The following is a 17,745-nucleotide window of genomic DNA, read 5'->3' as shown; positions in this document are numbered from 1 at the left end:
CTTTTTGACGCTTTAAATCTCCATGCACCACTTGAGGTTTAAGAAAACATCTGGTCAGATTTCACTGCAGGAGAGTAGAGCAAATACAATTCAAAAAACGTTCGCCTCTCAGAGACAGGTCTCACACTCTGACATATTGAAAATATTCTCCAGGTAATGTATTCCTCTACCAGCAGGTTTTCCTGTGGTGTCACTCAGGTGGGACCTCAGTGTTGGTTTTAGAGTGCCATTTAATGATCTTTAATAGAACTTAACAGCTTGTGTCCCACATTTCTCCATGGCTTCCTATATGACAGGCCGTAAAATCCTCCTCGCTGTCAAATTACTCGGAAAAGAAGATGAGAAATGTTCTGTGCGGTATGTTAGTTTAAGAGTAAATGCATTAGTGTCTGAGATTTCAATAGCAGGAATTGCTTCGAAAAAGATATAAGTAAATTTTACACTCAGTTTAACTGTTTCTACTGTTCCGCGCAGTCTGATGAAGTTGCATTTCGTCTCCCTATTTCAGATTAAAGCACTCCTTTTAATCTGTGAACACCTTGACAAAGATGGAGTCATCCTTGCAAACTTTTGAGTGTTTCAAAGTCACGCTCTCTTAGAGTAAATCTAAAGCTACAGTGTCTGGGGAACAAAAACACTGCAGGGAGAGGACTCTCATTTGGCTTCAGTTCTCCTAGGGTTGCCATCCCCAGGCTGATGGATGAAGGGAGAAACTCATCTCATGACTAATTATTTATCTTCCCTCCAGTAGTGTTGTGTCTGGGGGTTGAAAATAATACAACCCTCAGGTCTGACCAAGCAGTAAACAAACTAGAATGATGGAGTTAATAGAGTGTCTTCTTTCTTCCCTCTCTTGAGCATTGCTGCTGTACATAAAGCCTATAGACAACATGGCAAATTTTATTTCTCTTTTTTTTAAATCTGTTAAATTACCTATTGTTCTGTTTCTTTTTTCTGTAACGTGTTGTTAGAATAGCAGTTGCTCATTTTCTTTGTGGCCTAATGGCCGATCCACACTACTCTACAGGCTCCGTTTTTTTCTAGTTTTGGTTCTCTGTGGTGTCAGTGAGGGGATGTCTGTAGTGTTTTCATCTGAGGTACCAAGCTCTAGATGCTAGCACAGCAAAACTGTTGTCCAAGTCTTTTGATTGTGAAGGACAGCCAAAGAGAAGAGAGCTGCCTGAAATGTAGAGGAGTTCAAATGGTTTGATTCACATCGAAGCTGAACACAGAGCCTGCACCAAAGCCCAGTAAAAGCTAAATAAGCCTTATTTTGAGCTGTGATTCACAAAAGGTACTCTGCCAGTCCAAGATAAAAAAAATGGAGCTGATCATGGGTGGTCATAGTAGGTCTATTTTGAAAAGAGTGCTACTTTATATGAATGGGTTTATGGTGACTTTTTGGGGCGGGGTATGGAAACAATGTGATCTTAAAGCCTTAATTTTATTTAAACCTTTCCTATCTGTGGTTTCAAATTCAAAATAGTGTTAAGATTACACACTGAGGACAGCTCACTACTCCATTTTGTGTTATTGAAGTAAACAACAATAGCCTAATTTGGAAAAGATTATGGAGCAGATTATGCTCCTCGCTGCTTGATGCAGCCATGATGCAATAGATCAGATTTACAAATCCCGCTGACTGGAATCAAGTCGTGGCTTGTTGGTGTAACAAACTTAGAATTTTGTGCAAATTGCTGCAAAATTATTGCACAAATGTTACCATTACAACATATGCTGTGCATCTGGAGGGAGACACATTGAGCACTTGTGAACACTGTTTTGTGTCTAACACTTCATATATTGCCATGTATTTTAACAATTACTGCCAGCTTCTTTGTCCATTACTTTAAAAAGGAAAGCCTTTTGGAATTGGAAGCTTCTTTTTGATACACCATTTATGGTTTTAGTTTGTTTGTTTTTTAGTGTAATGTTCTGTTATAGCACAGCAGTACTCCAGCATTAAGTCAGTATTACAGTTTTTGTCTTGGACTCTAGGGTGTGCTGTAGAGGCAAGGCCTTTACTTTGGATTTACACTGAGTTCAAAACAGGGCAGACACCTTGCAAGAGGGATTCAATTCTAATAGGGAGGTCTGTGTCTTCAAACATTCAGCTCATGTGATCTGTTATTAATGCCTTCAATGTTAGAGCCACATGAGTCAAGTGGGAGGTGGAGGTTTTGGGGGCAATGGGGATAATGGGGAAGAAACAAAAGAAGGGAGGAAAAGACTTTGACTCTCATCCTGTGATGAACTGGTCACTGGATCATGCAGAGGAAGCTAAGGTGCTGGGTCCTAGAGTTTCACTCAGCCCCCGATCAAAGGAAACACTGGATGATTCAAATGTCATTTAAATGTTTTATGGTAGTCAGGGCATTGAGTCGAGGCTTGAATAAGACGAGACTCAAGACGATCGTAATAGGTACGTGTGTGTGTCAGTATATATCATTCTCCATTCTGACCTCACATTCATTTTGCTAGTGTCCATAATTCTCCTGATTGTTTAGTCAGTCTAAACCCCTTTTAATTACACTGCACACTGGTAGTCAGTCACTGAATTCATTATCAGCTGCTGAAGCTGCACCATGTGCTCACATCTACACAGAAAAGACTCACAAATACACAACCGTGAACACGGAAACAGGATATGAGAGAGATGACGCATGCAGCGTACGCCCACATCATGCGCCCACATAGCTAAGTACACACCTATCTAAATATCTTACTAGTATGCCAAACAGAATAAAAGCTGATTATTTGTACCACTAAAAACAGAAGTACAAGGGATTTATATATTTATATATATTTATATGCTCTCTATATTTGTGCGCACAATGGGTTAACTTGTCGCAGGAAGATGAGGAAATGGGAGTGGACTCAGAGTGACCTGTGAAAGAGAAACTAAAAGGAAAAAAAGAGCTGCACAGTTTTAACGGTCTTTTATGCTGCTGGAAGTCGAGTAAAGTCTTGATACAACAGGTAATTTTGTAATTTTTTTTAAGTTTCCAAGTTTCTTGTCTTTTGGTCGTGTCTTATAGGTTAGGCAGGTGGTCAGATAGTTAGGAAAACATTTTAAAGACAAACAATTTCTTGGTAATCTCACAGTTAATATTGAAACTCTACTGACTTTCACTATCTTTCCTTCTAGACATGGCCTCTCCTGCAAGTCTAATAGCTGAGGAGAATTTTCATTGTTCCATCTGTCTGAGTGTGTTCAGTAAACCGGTGTCAACTCCCTGTGGGCACAATTTCTGTATTGATTGCATCACAGGCTACTGGGACACCTCAAATCCATTAATAACATGTCCGTTGTGCAAAGAGGAGTTTAACATCAGACCAAAGCTTCGGGTTAATCATTTCATAGCCGAAATGGCAGCAAAGTTCGTGAAATCAGTTCAAGAAAAGTCTGCTAATATCACAGAAGAATCAGGAAATGGAAATGTGCTCTGCACGCTTTGCACCGGGGCGAGGCGCCCAGCCCTGCAGTCCTGCTTAGTGTGTATGATGTCCTATTGTCAAATACATCTCGAGCCTCATCAGAAACTTTTGGCCTTAAAAAAACACAAGCTTATTCACCCGGTTGAAAACCTGGAGAGTAGGATCTGCAAATATCACGGTGAACCTTTAGATTTGTTTTGCAGCGTGGATCAAATGTTTCTCTGTGATTCCTGCAAAGACAGGGACCATAAACAGCATAAGATAGTGACTCTAGAGGAGGAGGCTCTAATGAGGAAAGACCAGCTGGAATCAGAAAAAAAAGACGCGAATAAGATGATCGATGAACGTCAGCAGAAAATTTGGGAAATTGAACGCTCACTGGAGGCTAACAAAAATAATGCAGCGAAGGCACTGTCATGCAGTGAACATGTCATGACTGCTATGGTGGAGTACATTAAAAGAGGCCAAGCTGAGCTAGCGGATGTAATTGAGACAAAGCAGAGAAAAAAGCAAGCAGAGGCAGACGGCTTAATTAATGAACTGAACGGTGAAATTATGCAAATAACCCAGAAAAGCCAGCAGCTTGACAACATTTCAGTCACAGACGACCCCTTCAGATTCCTTGAAAGTTACCTTTCACTTACCATCATTCCACCTCAAGTAAAGGACTGGTCTGATGTGACTCTTAGCTGCGACCCGTTTAAAATGCAGGAAGTTATGGCCTCGCTGGAGGCAACAGTCACAAGAGAAATAAGGATGCTCTGTGATCCCAACTTTAAAGAAGTCAGGCGGCACGCTGTGGAACTGACACTGGATCCTGACACAGCAAACTCTTATCTCTATATTTCTGAAGATGGGAAGCAAGTCACATGGGGAACCCAAAGGAGGCGTGTCCCAAAGAACCCAGAGAGGTTTGATTGTGTTCACAATGTCTTGGCAAGAGAAGGTTTCGCCTCAGGAAGATTTTACTATGAGGTTCAAGTAAAAGACAAAACACAGTGGGACTTAGGAGTTGCAAAGCAATCCATCAACAGGAGGGGGGACATAAGACTGAGTCCAAAGAATGGATACTGGACAATTTGGCTGAGAAAGGGAAACGAGTTCACAGCCAATACAGACCCTCCTGTAAATCTTCATGTGACGGAGGTACCTGAAAAGATCGGGGTGTTTGTTGATTATGAGGACGGTCAGGTTTCCTTTTATGATGTGGACACGAGGGCTAGCATCTTCTCCTTTACTGGATGTAACTTCACAGAGAAGATCTTTCCCTTCTTCAGTCCGTGTGCTACTAATGGGGCTGAAAACTCAGCCCCGCTGATCATCACTCCTGTCAGAAACAACAAGTGAGGTTTGAAGGGATTGACATGGTGAGTTGGACTTGGCGAGTGATTCCAACACTATTTTCCCCCCTCTAAAACTGCAGCCTGTCATTTTGTTTCTTCCCTCCATCGCTGTCAGCACTGTGTGTCATAATGTGTCACCTGGAAGACAGACAACTTCATGTCTATGCAGTCCCTAAGACATTCACTATCTGCTGCCCTCTGTGCAAAAGTGATACTCTGAAGCATTTCATGTTTCAGGGTTAAATAAATGGTCTTTATGAGCCAAAGTGGCTGTAGCAGTGTAAGGGGTACTGTAAAGTAATGTGTTCAGAATTTTTTTCAGGCATGTTACATCTGTTGCATCTGAATTTTGGGGTCATGACTTAACATGACTTTCTCCTGTTTTGGCTTCCTGTTAAATCCAGAATTCAAAATCCTGCTCCTCACATACAAGGTCTTAAATAATCAGACCCCATCTTATCTTAATGACCTTGTAGTACCATATCACCCTATTAGAGCACTTCGCTCTCGCTCTGCAGGCCTACTTGTTGTTCCTAGAGTATTTAAAAGTAGAATGGGAGGCAGAGCCTTCAGTTTTCAGGCCCCTCTTCTGTGGAACCAGCTTCCAGTTTGGATTCAGGAGACAGACACTATCTCTACTTTCAAGATTAGGCTTCAAACTTTCCTTTTTGCTAAAGCATATAGTTAGGGCTGGACCAGGTGACCCTGAATCCTCCCTTAGTTATGCTGCAATAGACGTAGGCTGCCGGGGATTCCCATGATGCACTGAGTTTTTCCTTTCCAGTCACCTTTCTCACTCACTATGTGTTAACAGACCTCTCTGCATTGAATCATATCTGTTATTAACCTCTGTCTCTCTTCCACAGCATGTCTTTATCCTGTCTTCCTTCTCTCACCCCAACCAATCACAGCAGATGGCCCCGCCCCTCCCTGAGCCTGGTTCTGCCGGAGGTTTCTTCCTGTTAAAAGGGAGTTTTTCCTTCCCACTGTCACCAAAGTGCTTGCTCATAGGGGGTCATATGATTGTTGGGTTTTTCTCTGTATCTATAAAGCGCCTTGAGGCGACTTTTGTTGTGATTTGGCGCTATATAAATAAAATTGAATTGAATTGAATTGAATTGAACAATAGCATACAAAATCCATTGAAATAAAATGATGGTCAGTTTCTCTCACATGATGCTAGATAATAATGAATTTCTCCATCGATTAATGTCAGTGAATTAAGATGTAAACTTTCAGCAGAACACACAAGGTGCAGCTCTGCAAAAGCTGCTTAGAGAGAGTTTAAAATGTAAAATGTGAGCAAATGAAATGTATAAATTAGTCTGTTTTCTCTTATCGCTTTAAAAACTTGTTTGTTTGTTTTTTAATCACAGTTTATAAATGTGTATTTTCTATACTACGTTGCCATAATGTCTATAGTCTGGCCACTAAAGAGGTTTACTGTAGGAGAGATCAATCAATTCACCTTCTGGATGGACTGTTTGACTGCTTGTTAATGTTGAATTTTAACTTTATGTCTATGTATTTCTTGAAGCACCAACTTGATACACATTTAATAATTGATCCCAAAACATTATATAAAATATTTAATGATCAACTGACTGATTGATGACTGATTTTTGAACAGTTGTTGAACATGTCACTTTAAATTCTTTTGCCTTTTGTCGTTCCTTTAATGATTAGATATTACATGTAATTCAAATTCAAATTTTATTTGTCACGTACAGTCATACACAGTATGATATGTAGTGAAATGCTTGGACAACTGCTCGTGACCTAAAGAAAACAAAAAAGGAAAAGGCTATGAATAAGATAGGAAATAAATATGAAAAATTAAAAAGGGTAAATTTAACTAGGAAGGAATAAAATATAAATTAAGGTTAAAAATGAAATAACTGTACAACACAAATTAGAATGAAGGGTAAATTTAACTGGGAGAATAAGATAAAATATATAAATTAAAGTTGTACTGCATATGATATGTGAAATCTGTGAAAAGCATGCACACTATGATCTGTTTCTCTTACATTTTCTTTAGGCATTCACTCAACAAACATTCATATAAACTAAATCCTGCTGACAGATATTAAAAGCACTGAAAATTGAATTACTACAATATGCAATTAAAGTGCATCTGTCACTTTGCAGAATGAAAACACAAATTAGACTCTCTTGACAGTTTTACATTCCCACATCATACACTTAGTAATTTTGTAGCCACTACTTCCAAAGTAGCATCAAGTTTCTCCCCTGGAGTAATTTGAAAAATCCAAATATTGTTAATTCTGCGCTTCACAAACACAGGGATAAGATTTTAATAGTTATCACATACACAGCTGTGCTGTGCTCCAAATGACAGCATGGTATTTCCAAAATGTGCTCGTGTTGCATGATAAAATCACTTGGATTGAAAACACAGCTTTTTTCTGCCAGACACAATACTTCGATATTTTATTTAAGATGGAGTAGCATAAACAAAAGTGCTTTCAAAATTAAGAGAGCTTGTGCTTAATGTGCCAACATATATTTCCCAGCTACTTCATATTCTAGTGTGCGTGTATGTGTATGTAACTATAAATTGTAACCACTGGATTATGATTAATAACAGTACAACAGTAAATGAAGATGAGATAAGCTGGCCTTTATTGATTCTACAGTTTGGAAATTCCCATTATTACAGCAGGAATAAAATAAATAGATGCAACAATAAAAAAATGATACAAAAGAAAAAGTCTGATATTTTCACATGCCTAGTAACAACAAATGAAACGGAATAGACCATAGTGCAGTAGTTACATGTTAACTGCAAATGAAGTCTTATGACGTGACATACTGCAACACCATTCGTGGTTAAAGGGCACTGGGTTTAAAATATACAGACCATCTCATATACAGGTACTCCTGCAAGCAGACACCTGGCTGGGGCCTTTCTGTGTGGAGGTTGCATGTTCTCCCTGTGTTTGTGCGGGTTAGGTTAATTAGTTAATCTAAGTTACCCATAGGTGTGAATATGAGTCCCAGTGGCTGTCTGTCTGTGTTAGCCCTGCGTCAGACTGGTGGCCTGTCCAGGGTGTACACGGCGTCTTGCACTATGGTAGCTGGGATGGATGGATGCACTTTAAATGCATATGGAAGTAATCCAGTTTCCATTGCCTTTAATATATGTCTGTTGATTGAATGCCCAAGAAAAAGAATTCAAGAGAAACAGATAATGTCAGGTTCCTGTCAGCATTTTCAAATTAAAAGACTAGTCCTAGAGAGTGTGCAAAAAAAGGCACAATCAAACACACACACAGTTTTCTTTAAACACACACAACAGGCTTTTAACTGCTCATTCTGTTCACTTGCTTTTATTCAGCCACAACAGCAGTGCAGAGAGACGGCCATCCTGGATGGCTGTGAAATGCTGATACCAATGGAAAAAGAACACTTCAAGCAGTTTGTGCCAGGCCCCGAGGCAGCCTTTGTTTTGCATTGTTTGAAAAGCGATGATAGTGAAGAGAAGTGCAAGAATGAATAATGAAAAGCTACATGTTCACAGTATTTTAATTACTTTCCAGTATTAAAACCTATATTTATATGTATCCCTGGCAACTACAATAACTGACAGTATTGTTGGAATAGAAACCACACTGGTGCCTCCCTTTGTCTTAAATGCTTGAATTGTTTAAAATGAGTTTAATTAACAGATACATCTGATGTCTCATAATGTATTGCGCTGGATTATATTTACACTAATAGGAATGGCAGTGTCCGTTGGTCAGCCAGGCCCTCATTTTAATTCAAACTGCAATATCTCAGCAACAGCTAAACACTGAGATGTAATTTGTTACATATCCCTGTTGTTTGTGTGGGAGTCTGCTGATCTCCTCGCTTTTCCTCTCGTGTCATCATGAAAAATATTATAATATTAAGGTACAAATATTATTTATTTGTACCTTACTTATAACACTAATAATTATTTGTAATAATATGTATTTGTTATTTAAGTCAAATGAGCATAACAGAGTTTTAGTGTAGTAGCTCTTGGACCTCTCAGGTTGACAGGCTATTTTAACAGTCTTCTGATGTTTTCCCCATGTTTCTTAGTAATTCAATGTCAGTTAAACCACAGGAATATCAGTCTTTCTAGTCAGGAATGAACCATTGTGAATCCATTTAGTGCAAATGAAAGTGACAACATGTGCACTGAAGAAGGAACGAAAAGATACCCCCTAAAACGGGAATGATTTTGCAGGTGGTGGCCACAGACCATTACTTTCTCCTCATGCCTACTGACTGATTATTCTCTGGGTTTGCTTCTTTCCAGTGTCCTTGTCACTACTGGTAGCGTTAAAAGGTAGATGCACCCAATTCAAGTTAAACGGGTAGTCCAGCTCTTCAGAAATGGCACGGCTATACGTATTGTCACAAGACTGTTTGCTGTGTCTCCTAACACAGTCTGAGGAGCATGGAGAAGACACCAGACCAGGATATGGTCTGTTACACAAAGAAAGCTGGAGATGGCTATTGAACGGCATCAACCCAGCTGCAAAAGCTGCATCTGCTCCTTTGTTTATGGAGGAACACTGTCAGAGCCCTGCAAAATTACCTCCAGCTACCTACTTGTGCAGTTCAGAATCTGAATTCATGAGCATGCCACGAGGTCCTTTAGTGGACAGATATGGATAGAGCAATAGTCTCTGACTATCACCTGTTAAACTAGTCCCTTCTTGTTGTTGGTTCTCATAAGCTCCTGTTGTCACTTTCATTTGCGTCAAAGAAGGCTGGAATTGATTCACAAAGGTTTATGGTTCTTGACATAATGACTTTGTGTTATACGTGATGATCGAGTGTTCCCTTTATTTTTTTTGAGCAGTGCATAATCTCTGATTATACTGGGCTCTGTCATTACACTACCTTGGTGAAGGACTGGGTGAAAAATACAATTACACAGTGTGCGCAGGCGTGTGTGTATGTAGACGTGTGCAAATGTGTTTCTGCTGGTGCACATGCCTTTTCCTAACAGTATGTGTATCCAGTGAAGTGCCAAATGTAATGAGATAAATCTATCCATTAGGGTCCCTTAACAAGACTAAATCTGCAGTGCTGTTAATGAGTCAGTGCTCCAACAGCCGTCCTCAGAGAGCCAGAGGACATTCTGACTAAGGCTGGACGACCCCGAGGCATGCTGAATCAGACCCTCTAAGCCAGTAAATCCACAGCTCCAGCTGTTGTATTGTAGACCTTCATTATTTAGCTGTCCGTCCTTTTGGGAGAGACTTGAAGTTAGTAAGCAGCAACAACTTACAGGGACTGAAGTCATGGCCATCCCCGGAAACACTAATCATCTGTAATCATTGATCTGCCATTACTGGGCCTACTCATTAGTCTGATGGAATAATGCTCAGCACTGTGTTTTGACTAGGTTATTATTAGCCTCTCAGTTACTGCTGTAAAAAACATGAACTTTCTGCACTTGTAGTGTATGCTGTGGAACAACTTCTAGCTCATGTAGCAGCACAGCACTTAGACAATTTCAATGAAACTGGAGTTATGAAAATAAAGTGTTGTTTCCTCCAGGGAGCCTTTTTCCAGTAAACAAGTCCATCTACAGCCATCACTGTCACACCATCAAGCTACTGTCTGTTGACAAGCTGAAAATGGACGAGGTGGGCAAGCATTTCAAATAAAAAGGTGCTTGGGTAAACTGTTAGCCACATAGAAGTACTATAGAGGGCTGGTGCAGGATAACTGGATGCAACTGGGACCCTGCTAATTGTTTCCTCCCAGCATCATAGTAGTTGTAAGTGTAAGCATTGAGAGAAGCCCTCGATCATAAGCTGCGCTATATGTTTGACAGTGCTTAGCCTGCTAGCATGTTTCTAGTAACGATGCTGCAGTTTTGTTGCTTAGCCAGTTAAATTCGATGAAATCAGCGAGTCCGCTTCACAACATGAAGTCAGTTTCTCTGATAACAATTTATTTTACAGACTTGAAATTTTTGAGTTTTTTCAAGAATTACACATGGCAGCATTGATTTAAATAAAAATATGAGCAATCATAGTATTTGTTGCAGTTGGTTGTGCAACACTGTGATTAAATGTAGAGGTAACAACAAGTAACAACAGGACAATGATGCTCTTATACAGCCTTAATGGCACATTTCATAACTTGAAAACCTACAGAGTGAAAAATAACAGCTGAGTGACTTTTCTCTCTATCTCTAAGATGGAAGAGACAAAATTGTGTGGCTTTTCCAGTGACAGATCAGATTTGTGGTCCACAAAGGCTTTGATCTTAAGGCTTTCTGACAGGCTTTAATCTGAGCAGACCACACACACAGACACACACGCACATATCTTTTCACTGAAACCACCAAGTACAAAACAGAGTCACTGTATTTCTCGCCTGTCTGTTTGGGAAAAGTCACAATGTGGATGACGCGATGGCAAGCTGTTTTTAAGTGCTTAATAAATAACAAGAAATTGCTTTTACACAGTGAAAATAAAATGCGAAGCCATGGCAAACACATCTGTTTCCCCTTACGCACAAATTGTGGTGAGTCACGTTGTACTGTAACTCTGTGATTGAGGCTGTTGTCACAAAGGTCACGTTTTAAATGTGCCTGCCGCACCTTCTCTTAGTTATTTACACTGCATTTGCTGCCATAGGTGCAAATCTCTTCTACTGAATTCATATTTCAGAGAGAAATGCTGGAACGTGGGAAGCAGAGGACATTTAATGACATTTAAACTACAGATAGAAAGTAGGGGTAGAATGAAGAGATGTTTTTTAATGATTTCAAAGCAACCTTGGTGGTATTATCAAAATATATAAATGAAAGATGGCTGTCTCTAATCTAAAAGTACCACACACAAAAAAATATTGTTCAAGATTTAAATGGATGATACTCAAGATCTGATGAGTAAAACACTGCATTTACTCACCACACTGAAGAAAAGATGGATATGTGGGTTTTTGATCCATATTCACCACCTCTTTATGGACTTCTGATTAAAAAGAACACACTAATAATACTTTTAATGAAATTGCTGATGGTTTTATTTGACAGGTGAGTCAGGAACTTTTGAGATGGCTTTACTGAAAGCGCCTTCACTAAGCTGCCTGTCCCCTGAAATAACTGATATTAGTTAATTTGGAGCCCTGGTACATCTCTGCCAGGTTGCAAATCCAGACCAATTAGTGTCACCTCAACAGATGAGAACATGGAGCAACACCTCTCTGTCCTGAGGGCCTTCTCCTTTCAGCTGTTCATAATGCAATTAATTAGAAAGCCCTTCTTGAATTAGACAGCACACTGACCTTGATTAAAATAAGGCTCACTGGTGACACATAGCACACAGACTGAAACAGTCTACAGTGCATACTAAGGTAATTCATCACAGATCAACATGTATGTCAGAGCCAAAGGCAAATGAGTTTTTGATTGGCGGGACTGTTGGCGTGGTAAAAGGCAGGTGGCAGGCTCGTGACCTTCATACAGTCCAGACAAGCAAAGCCGCAAGCTAAAGCAAGTTAATCAAAAGCAACAAAGAACAACTTTTTCAAACTGTCTCAAAATAACAGGATTAGAGTTTATCTCTCAACACCAGTAATTTAATGCTGGAAGCATTTAATTTACAGTGAATCAGGAAGCACAACCAAAAATAAAGAACTCTAATTCCAAACAGGAAAACACATACGAGCATTATTGCTCATATGAGAGAGGGCGTCATGATTTTAGTGACACACAGGAGAGAAGTCTGTTTTTCTCTTCTTTCAAAGAGTGACACTCTCCTGTGGCCTGTTGGAGCTGTGAGGTGGGGAGAGTCTTTGTTGTTTGCAGAGTCAAAGGGCAGAGCACTGAGCTTTAAAGATGATGATAAGAAGTCCCCTAGATGAGACAACACAGTGATATTTGGCGTAAACAGAAACTAAAAACCCAATTTTGATATATTGTATTGATCATTTCTGCACTGGTATAATATATATGCTAAAGTCACACATATAACAAGAAAATCTTTTAAAGATGACCTTTTCTCCCTGTTGCAAAAGATGTCACTTAAGTTCATTTAAATACAAGTATGACCATCATACATCTGAAGTAAAAGTCATCACACAGAATAGATTTTTCCTACTAGTAACCAACGCAACAGCTGGAAGAGGATATAATGAACTACAAAAGAACAAATTAGATTTTAAAAAAAGATAGGAAAAACAGGCTCTGCATATCAATAAAACAATAAAACATTTCAATCTTGAAATGCTAAAGAGCTCCTAGATCTCAAATATATTAATATGGCCACACAGAAGCTTCAGATGACTCATCGTATCATAACTGTCTGGGCTTTAATGCAAATCAGCCACATCTGCCTCACACGTTTGAGCTGATATTCTGATTTATAACTGCTTAAGCTTTCATGCGCTTGTTTTATTATTCTCTTTTATAAGAGTTAGAAACAGAACATTACAGATTAGTCAATGCAGCAACTGCTTGAGTAATATCCATCCATCCACTGGCTCATCCAGTGGTATATAAAGATGTTTTTAAGCCAACCAAGATAAACAATCTCTCTAGTGTCCTGAGTCTGGCCTGGGGTCTGTTCTCAGTGGAACATCTCACCTATGAGGTACCCGGGAGGCATCTTAGCCAGATGAAGGTTGTGTGCCTCTACTTTGAGGCCCTATCGAGCTCCTCCACCTGTCTCTAAGGCTGAGCCCTGCCACCTTTCGGAAGAAGCTCATTTTGGCTATTGCTTCTGCAAACTGTGACGATCCGAGTGAGTGTCTGTCTTTGCACATGAGGGCAGAGTCCTGGTTCCTCATCTGCTCCCATGTTCCTGCCTCCCAGCCATTGACGCAATCGCTACCTAGAGCTAGTGACTATAGTTGAGGGTGGAAATGTATACTGACCTGTAAGTCAGCAGCTTCACTTTAACATCCAGCTCTCGCTTCGGCACAACATGCCAGTACAAACGATCTGTCAATCTCCCAGTTCATCCTACACTCACTTGTGAAAAATACTGAGATACCTAAGCTTTTCAGGTGACACTCAAAGGTGGAGGGCTTGGCGGATCCAATAACCAGTTATTGAAAGCGGCTTGAATAACAGTCACAACATTAATTTCAAAGAGTTCCCCAAATCCTAGAGAATGACAAGCAGTCGTGAGATATCAGCTAGTGTTCCTCTGCCAAGAATATTAGGGAAAGCTGTCGCTATTTTCAAGTGAGATGAGCTTAGGAGACACTGGTCCCTGCTGCTTTGCAATAAATACAGAACTCAGCTCGTAATAGATTATGTATCTACTTCTCCAAGTTTCACCTGGTGTGAATGATAGCGCGTAACTGCCTTTTCATGCTTTGCCAATTTAACTGATAACCTACAGCAGCATGAGAAGCCATTACAGGTCTCAGCTCAGACAACACATAACTGTCTTGTTTCTGTTTGTTATTTGTTTATTTTCTGTTTGTTACATACAGATTTCAGAGAGTTTTGTGATAATTTTCAGTTATTTAAAAGATAAATAATTTATGATTGCTTTTAATAAATTTTTACAATATTTGTAAAATAAAGTTGTTGTTTTTTAACAACTCTTCCTAAATTGTCACAAATGAACATGCTGATTTTTATTTTTTTTTAAAAAGGGCATGATGTGATATATAAAGGATTGCAAATGAATATAATTACTGCCAGAGATGAGGGCCAGTTTGCAGTATTGTGGAAACCACACCCACTGGTCAGGGAAAAATGTTGAACAGTGGTTTGAGGCCAGTAAAAATATAGCTTTTAGCTAGTTGAAAAAATTAGATTTTTACTGTGTCACAAAACCTTGTATTTTAACAGGAGTTTGTAGACTTTTTATATCCACAGCACCTGAGGCACTTGTAATAACACAGCCTTCCCATTGATACACATTCCACTATAACTCAAGATCTGCGTTGTCAGTGTGTTTTAGGTAAACTTAAAGAAAGACCTAGCAGCCTAAAGCATGCAGTTAAATATTTGATTTATAAGCAATAAAATGCTTCCTGTATACATAGAAATGATGAGTGTAAGAATCTCGTTTTTTCTCATATTGTTTTGTCTGGATGCCTCGCTCTGTCTGACTCAAGTACTGTGTCAGAAGCTTTCTGAATGTCTTTAGCTTTTTACACACTGCAAAGTGAGCGCAGAGCCATGAGCTGCTTTTCCCTCCAGCCTGGGTGGGACCTTTATGTGCTCTCTCTTTATGTGCAATGGAAAATATAGGCCTGTTTTTCCTTTCCTTGTTGCCAAATGTATAAATTAATTTGACAAAAAGACATATAAACACATATCTATTCACTTAAAACCAGCGCTTTCACTCATGGCTGGTTACACATACTGAAGTTTAAACACTTTCTTTTTTCACTGTTAAAAAAAATCAGCTGGGGCACCAAAATAATACCAGAAAATAACAGAAAATAACTTTCTCATAAAAATACGGTTATTTTCAGTAATGAAAATACAGTTTGTTGCGCTAATTTTACATGGGATTTTGCCTTTTTCAAGTGCTTTTAAACATTAAATTAGGAACATTTTAATGTGATCAAACAATGAAATTACCTATAAACAAGGTCAATGAATGTGGCAATATGAATCATAATACTTAAATGTACAGAAATATACAGTTAACAGTTGGTTTAAATAATAATGGATTGCATGCCCTGAGACAGACTGACAGAGGCGAGGCTGCCATCGGCCCCTCTGGCCATCACCAGTAGGTGAAGTGTCTTGACCAAGGACACAACGACCGAGAGTGTCCGAGCCGGGGCTCGAACCAGCAACCTTCTGATTACAAGACGAACTGCCAACTCTTGAGCCACGATCGCCCTAAATAGCAATAATATTAACAATTATTTGATGTTAAAAAAGTTTATAGGAATCATTTCATATATTTTTCCATAGCATAGTTCAATCTTTCAAATCACAGACAAATATTTGTGAAAGCATGATACATTTGTGAATGTATTTTAACAATCTAAATATGCATATGTACAGACAGATACATTTAAAAAACAAGAAAATTATGTTTTATTACATTACAGTGATTTTACGTTAATTTACATTTGAAATGTGAAATCAGTCTATTTATGTAAATTTAATGATATTCTAGAAGAACAGAACTGTAAAATACACAGTAAAATACTTTTATATTAGGACTTTTTCTTACAGTGTAACTCTAAGCATGAATTATGGTAATAAATACCTTGTTGCAAATGTGGCTAAATTTTCCCCTGAACTATAAACTACAACAGATTCTCAATTCACCTAGAGTTAGGATATGTAAAGTGCTCCCCTATTATGCACACAAATGTATGCTAATATCATGTAAATCACCTCACATGGTGCATCAGTAGTGCTAAGGCTTTGATTTTGCTTGTATTTTTCAGTCTCGGTATTGAGTCAAATATGTGTTCATGCGCTCTTTGGGTTTTCCTTTCTTTTTTCTGCTGTGTAACTACTGCACATCAGGATGCAAAGAAAGTTGCCAACACTGACATTGACATAAAATTGGCTTCATGCATTTATGGATGCATTTCAGCCTTTATATCACTGTTATGGCTTGGGTCTATATGTTTGCCAAGACCAGCCCTATAATGTGTTTATGAGCAATGTTAATTCAGTTTTATTCAGCTGAGTGTTTCCCCATTCACTAATAGACAAGGGCGCATCGAGCATTGTCTTCTGCAAACAGTTCATTTTTACATGCCTTTCCTTTGAGTGTGTTATATCAGCATCTCTTTCTATCTGTTGTGCTTTTGTTATTTTTGCAGCCAAGAAGAGCTGGATACCTTCCTCTTTCCATAATCTAGGTTTTGTGCTCGTGGTATTCCTGAAATTTTGTTCAGCATGTTCATCCAAAACATGGGAGTCAAAAATTCTCTCATGTTTAAACCTTGCTAATATTTATATTTAGTCACAAGTCTATTTTGCAGGATTACCTGTTGTTTTCTGTTTGTTTACATGTCATGATTCATTATGCCAACTTGTATGTGAGAGTGTATTTCAGTATTACTGCTGAATCTTGTCACTTTCTATTTTAGAGTTACCTTGCTGGTTATGCCAAATTTCACATTAATGATATGTTAGAGAACCCAAACAATTTAATACAGTGGAACCCCGACTTACGAAATTAATTCGTTCCTGAGGGTCTTTCGTAAGTCGAAGCACCCATCGCGCGTTTTCAGTGAGGCGATGCTGAACGATAGGATATAGGCTAATTGCTAACTAGAACAACAATACGTCGTTCAAGTGGAACAGCGAACCGCAAGTATGGAAGCCAAGGGTTTGTCACATGATTCGGGAGGCATTGTGGGCATTGTAGGCTCAGCCAATCACAGCCAGCGGATTTCGTTACTCGGGCATTTTGCCGTAACACGGGCAGAAATATTGCCGTTCAGCGCCTTCGTAACTTGAATTTTTCGTGAAACGGGGTATTCATAAGTCGGGTGTATATCATTTAACCCCTTCTTTTGTAGTTTCCTTAAGGTTCACATACGTCTTTCTTTATTTATGTTCATTTTTAAGATTTGAAAAAAGCACGGCATTCACTTTTATGTGAATGGTGACGTTAACAAACAAAACCACCGCTATTGTTTTTCTTGTGACATTACCAATAAGTCTGATGTGTCACATGGCCCTCTTCCTATTGAAAAAACAAAAGTTGCATCCAAGATGGCCGACTTCTAAATGGCCACCATGGTCACCGCCCATCTTGAGGAGTTTGCCCCCTCACGTATACTAATGTGCCACAAACAGGACTTTAATATCACCAACCATTCCCATGTTATTACGGTGTATCCATATAAATGGCCCACCCTGTAGTCATGGTTACACTTCTGGCCTAACTACTGCTGGCTCAGCTAGCACTGCATTTATAGATTCACTGACCATTTTATTAGGTACACCTTGTTAGAACTGGGTTGGGTACACCCATGATGTGAGTCTCCATTACAT

The 17,745-nt window shown here is 39.1% G+C and overlaps 1 protein-coding gene across 1 annotated transcript; it reads left to right on the top strand.

Moving 5' to 3' along the window:
- The first annotated feature begins 2,904 nt into the window (after positions 1 to 2,904).
- LOC146677978 (E3 ubiquitin-protein ligase TRIM21-like) lies at positions 2,905 to 6,229 on the top strand. Its single transcript, XM_085382936.1, has 2 exons — positions 2,905 to 2,979; positions 3,149 to 6,229. The coding sequence occupies exon 2, from the start codon at positions 3,151 to 3,153 to the stop codon at positions 4,783 to 4,785; it is 1,635 nt and encodes a 544-aa protein (XP_085239062.1). The 5' UTR covers positions 2,905 to 2,979; positions 3,149 to 3,150; the 3' UTR covers positions 4,786 to 6,229.
- Positions 6,230 to 17,745: the final 11,516 nt, after the last annotated feature.

The sequence above is a fragment of the Rhamphochromis longiceps genome, linkage group LG2 (genome assembly GCF_057381845.1).
Source record: "Rhamphochromis longiceps isolate RC_006_pf linkage group LG2, R_longiceps_female_GT1.1, whole genome shotgun sequence".
NCBI classification, from domain to species: domain Eukaryota; kingdom Metazoa; phylum Chordata; class Actinopteri; order Cichliformes; family Cichlidae; genus Rhamphochromis; species Rhamphochromis longiceps.
This window is presented reverse-complemented; position numbering and strand designations above follow the sequence as displayed.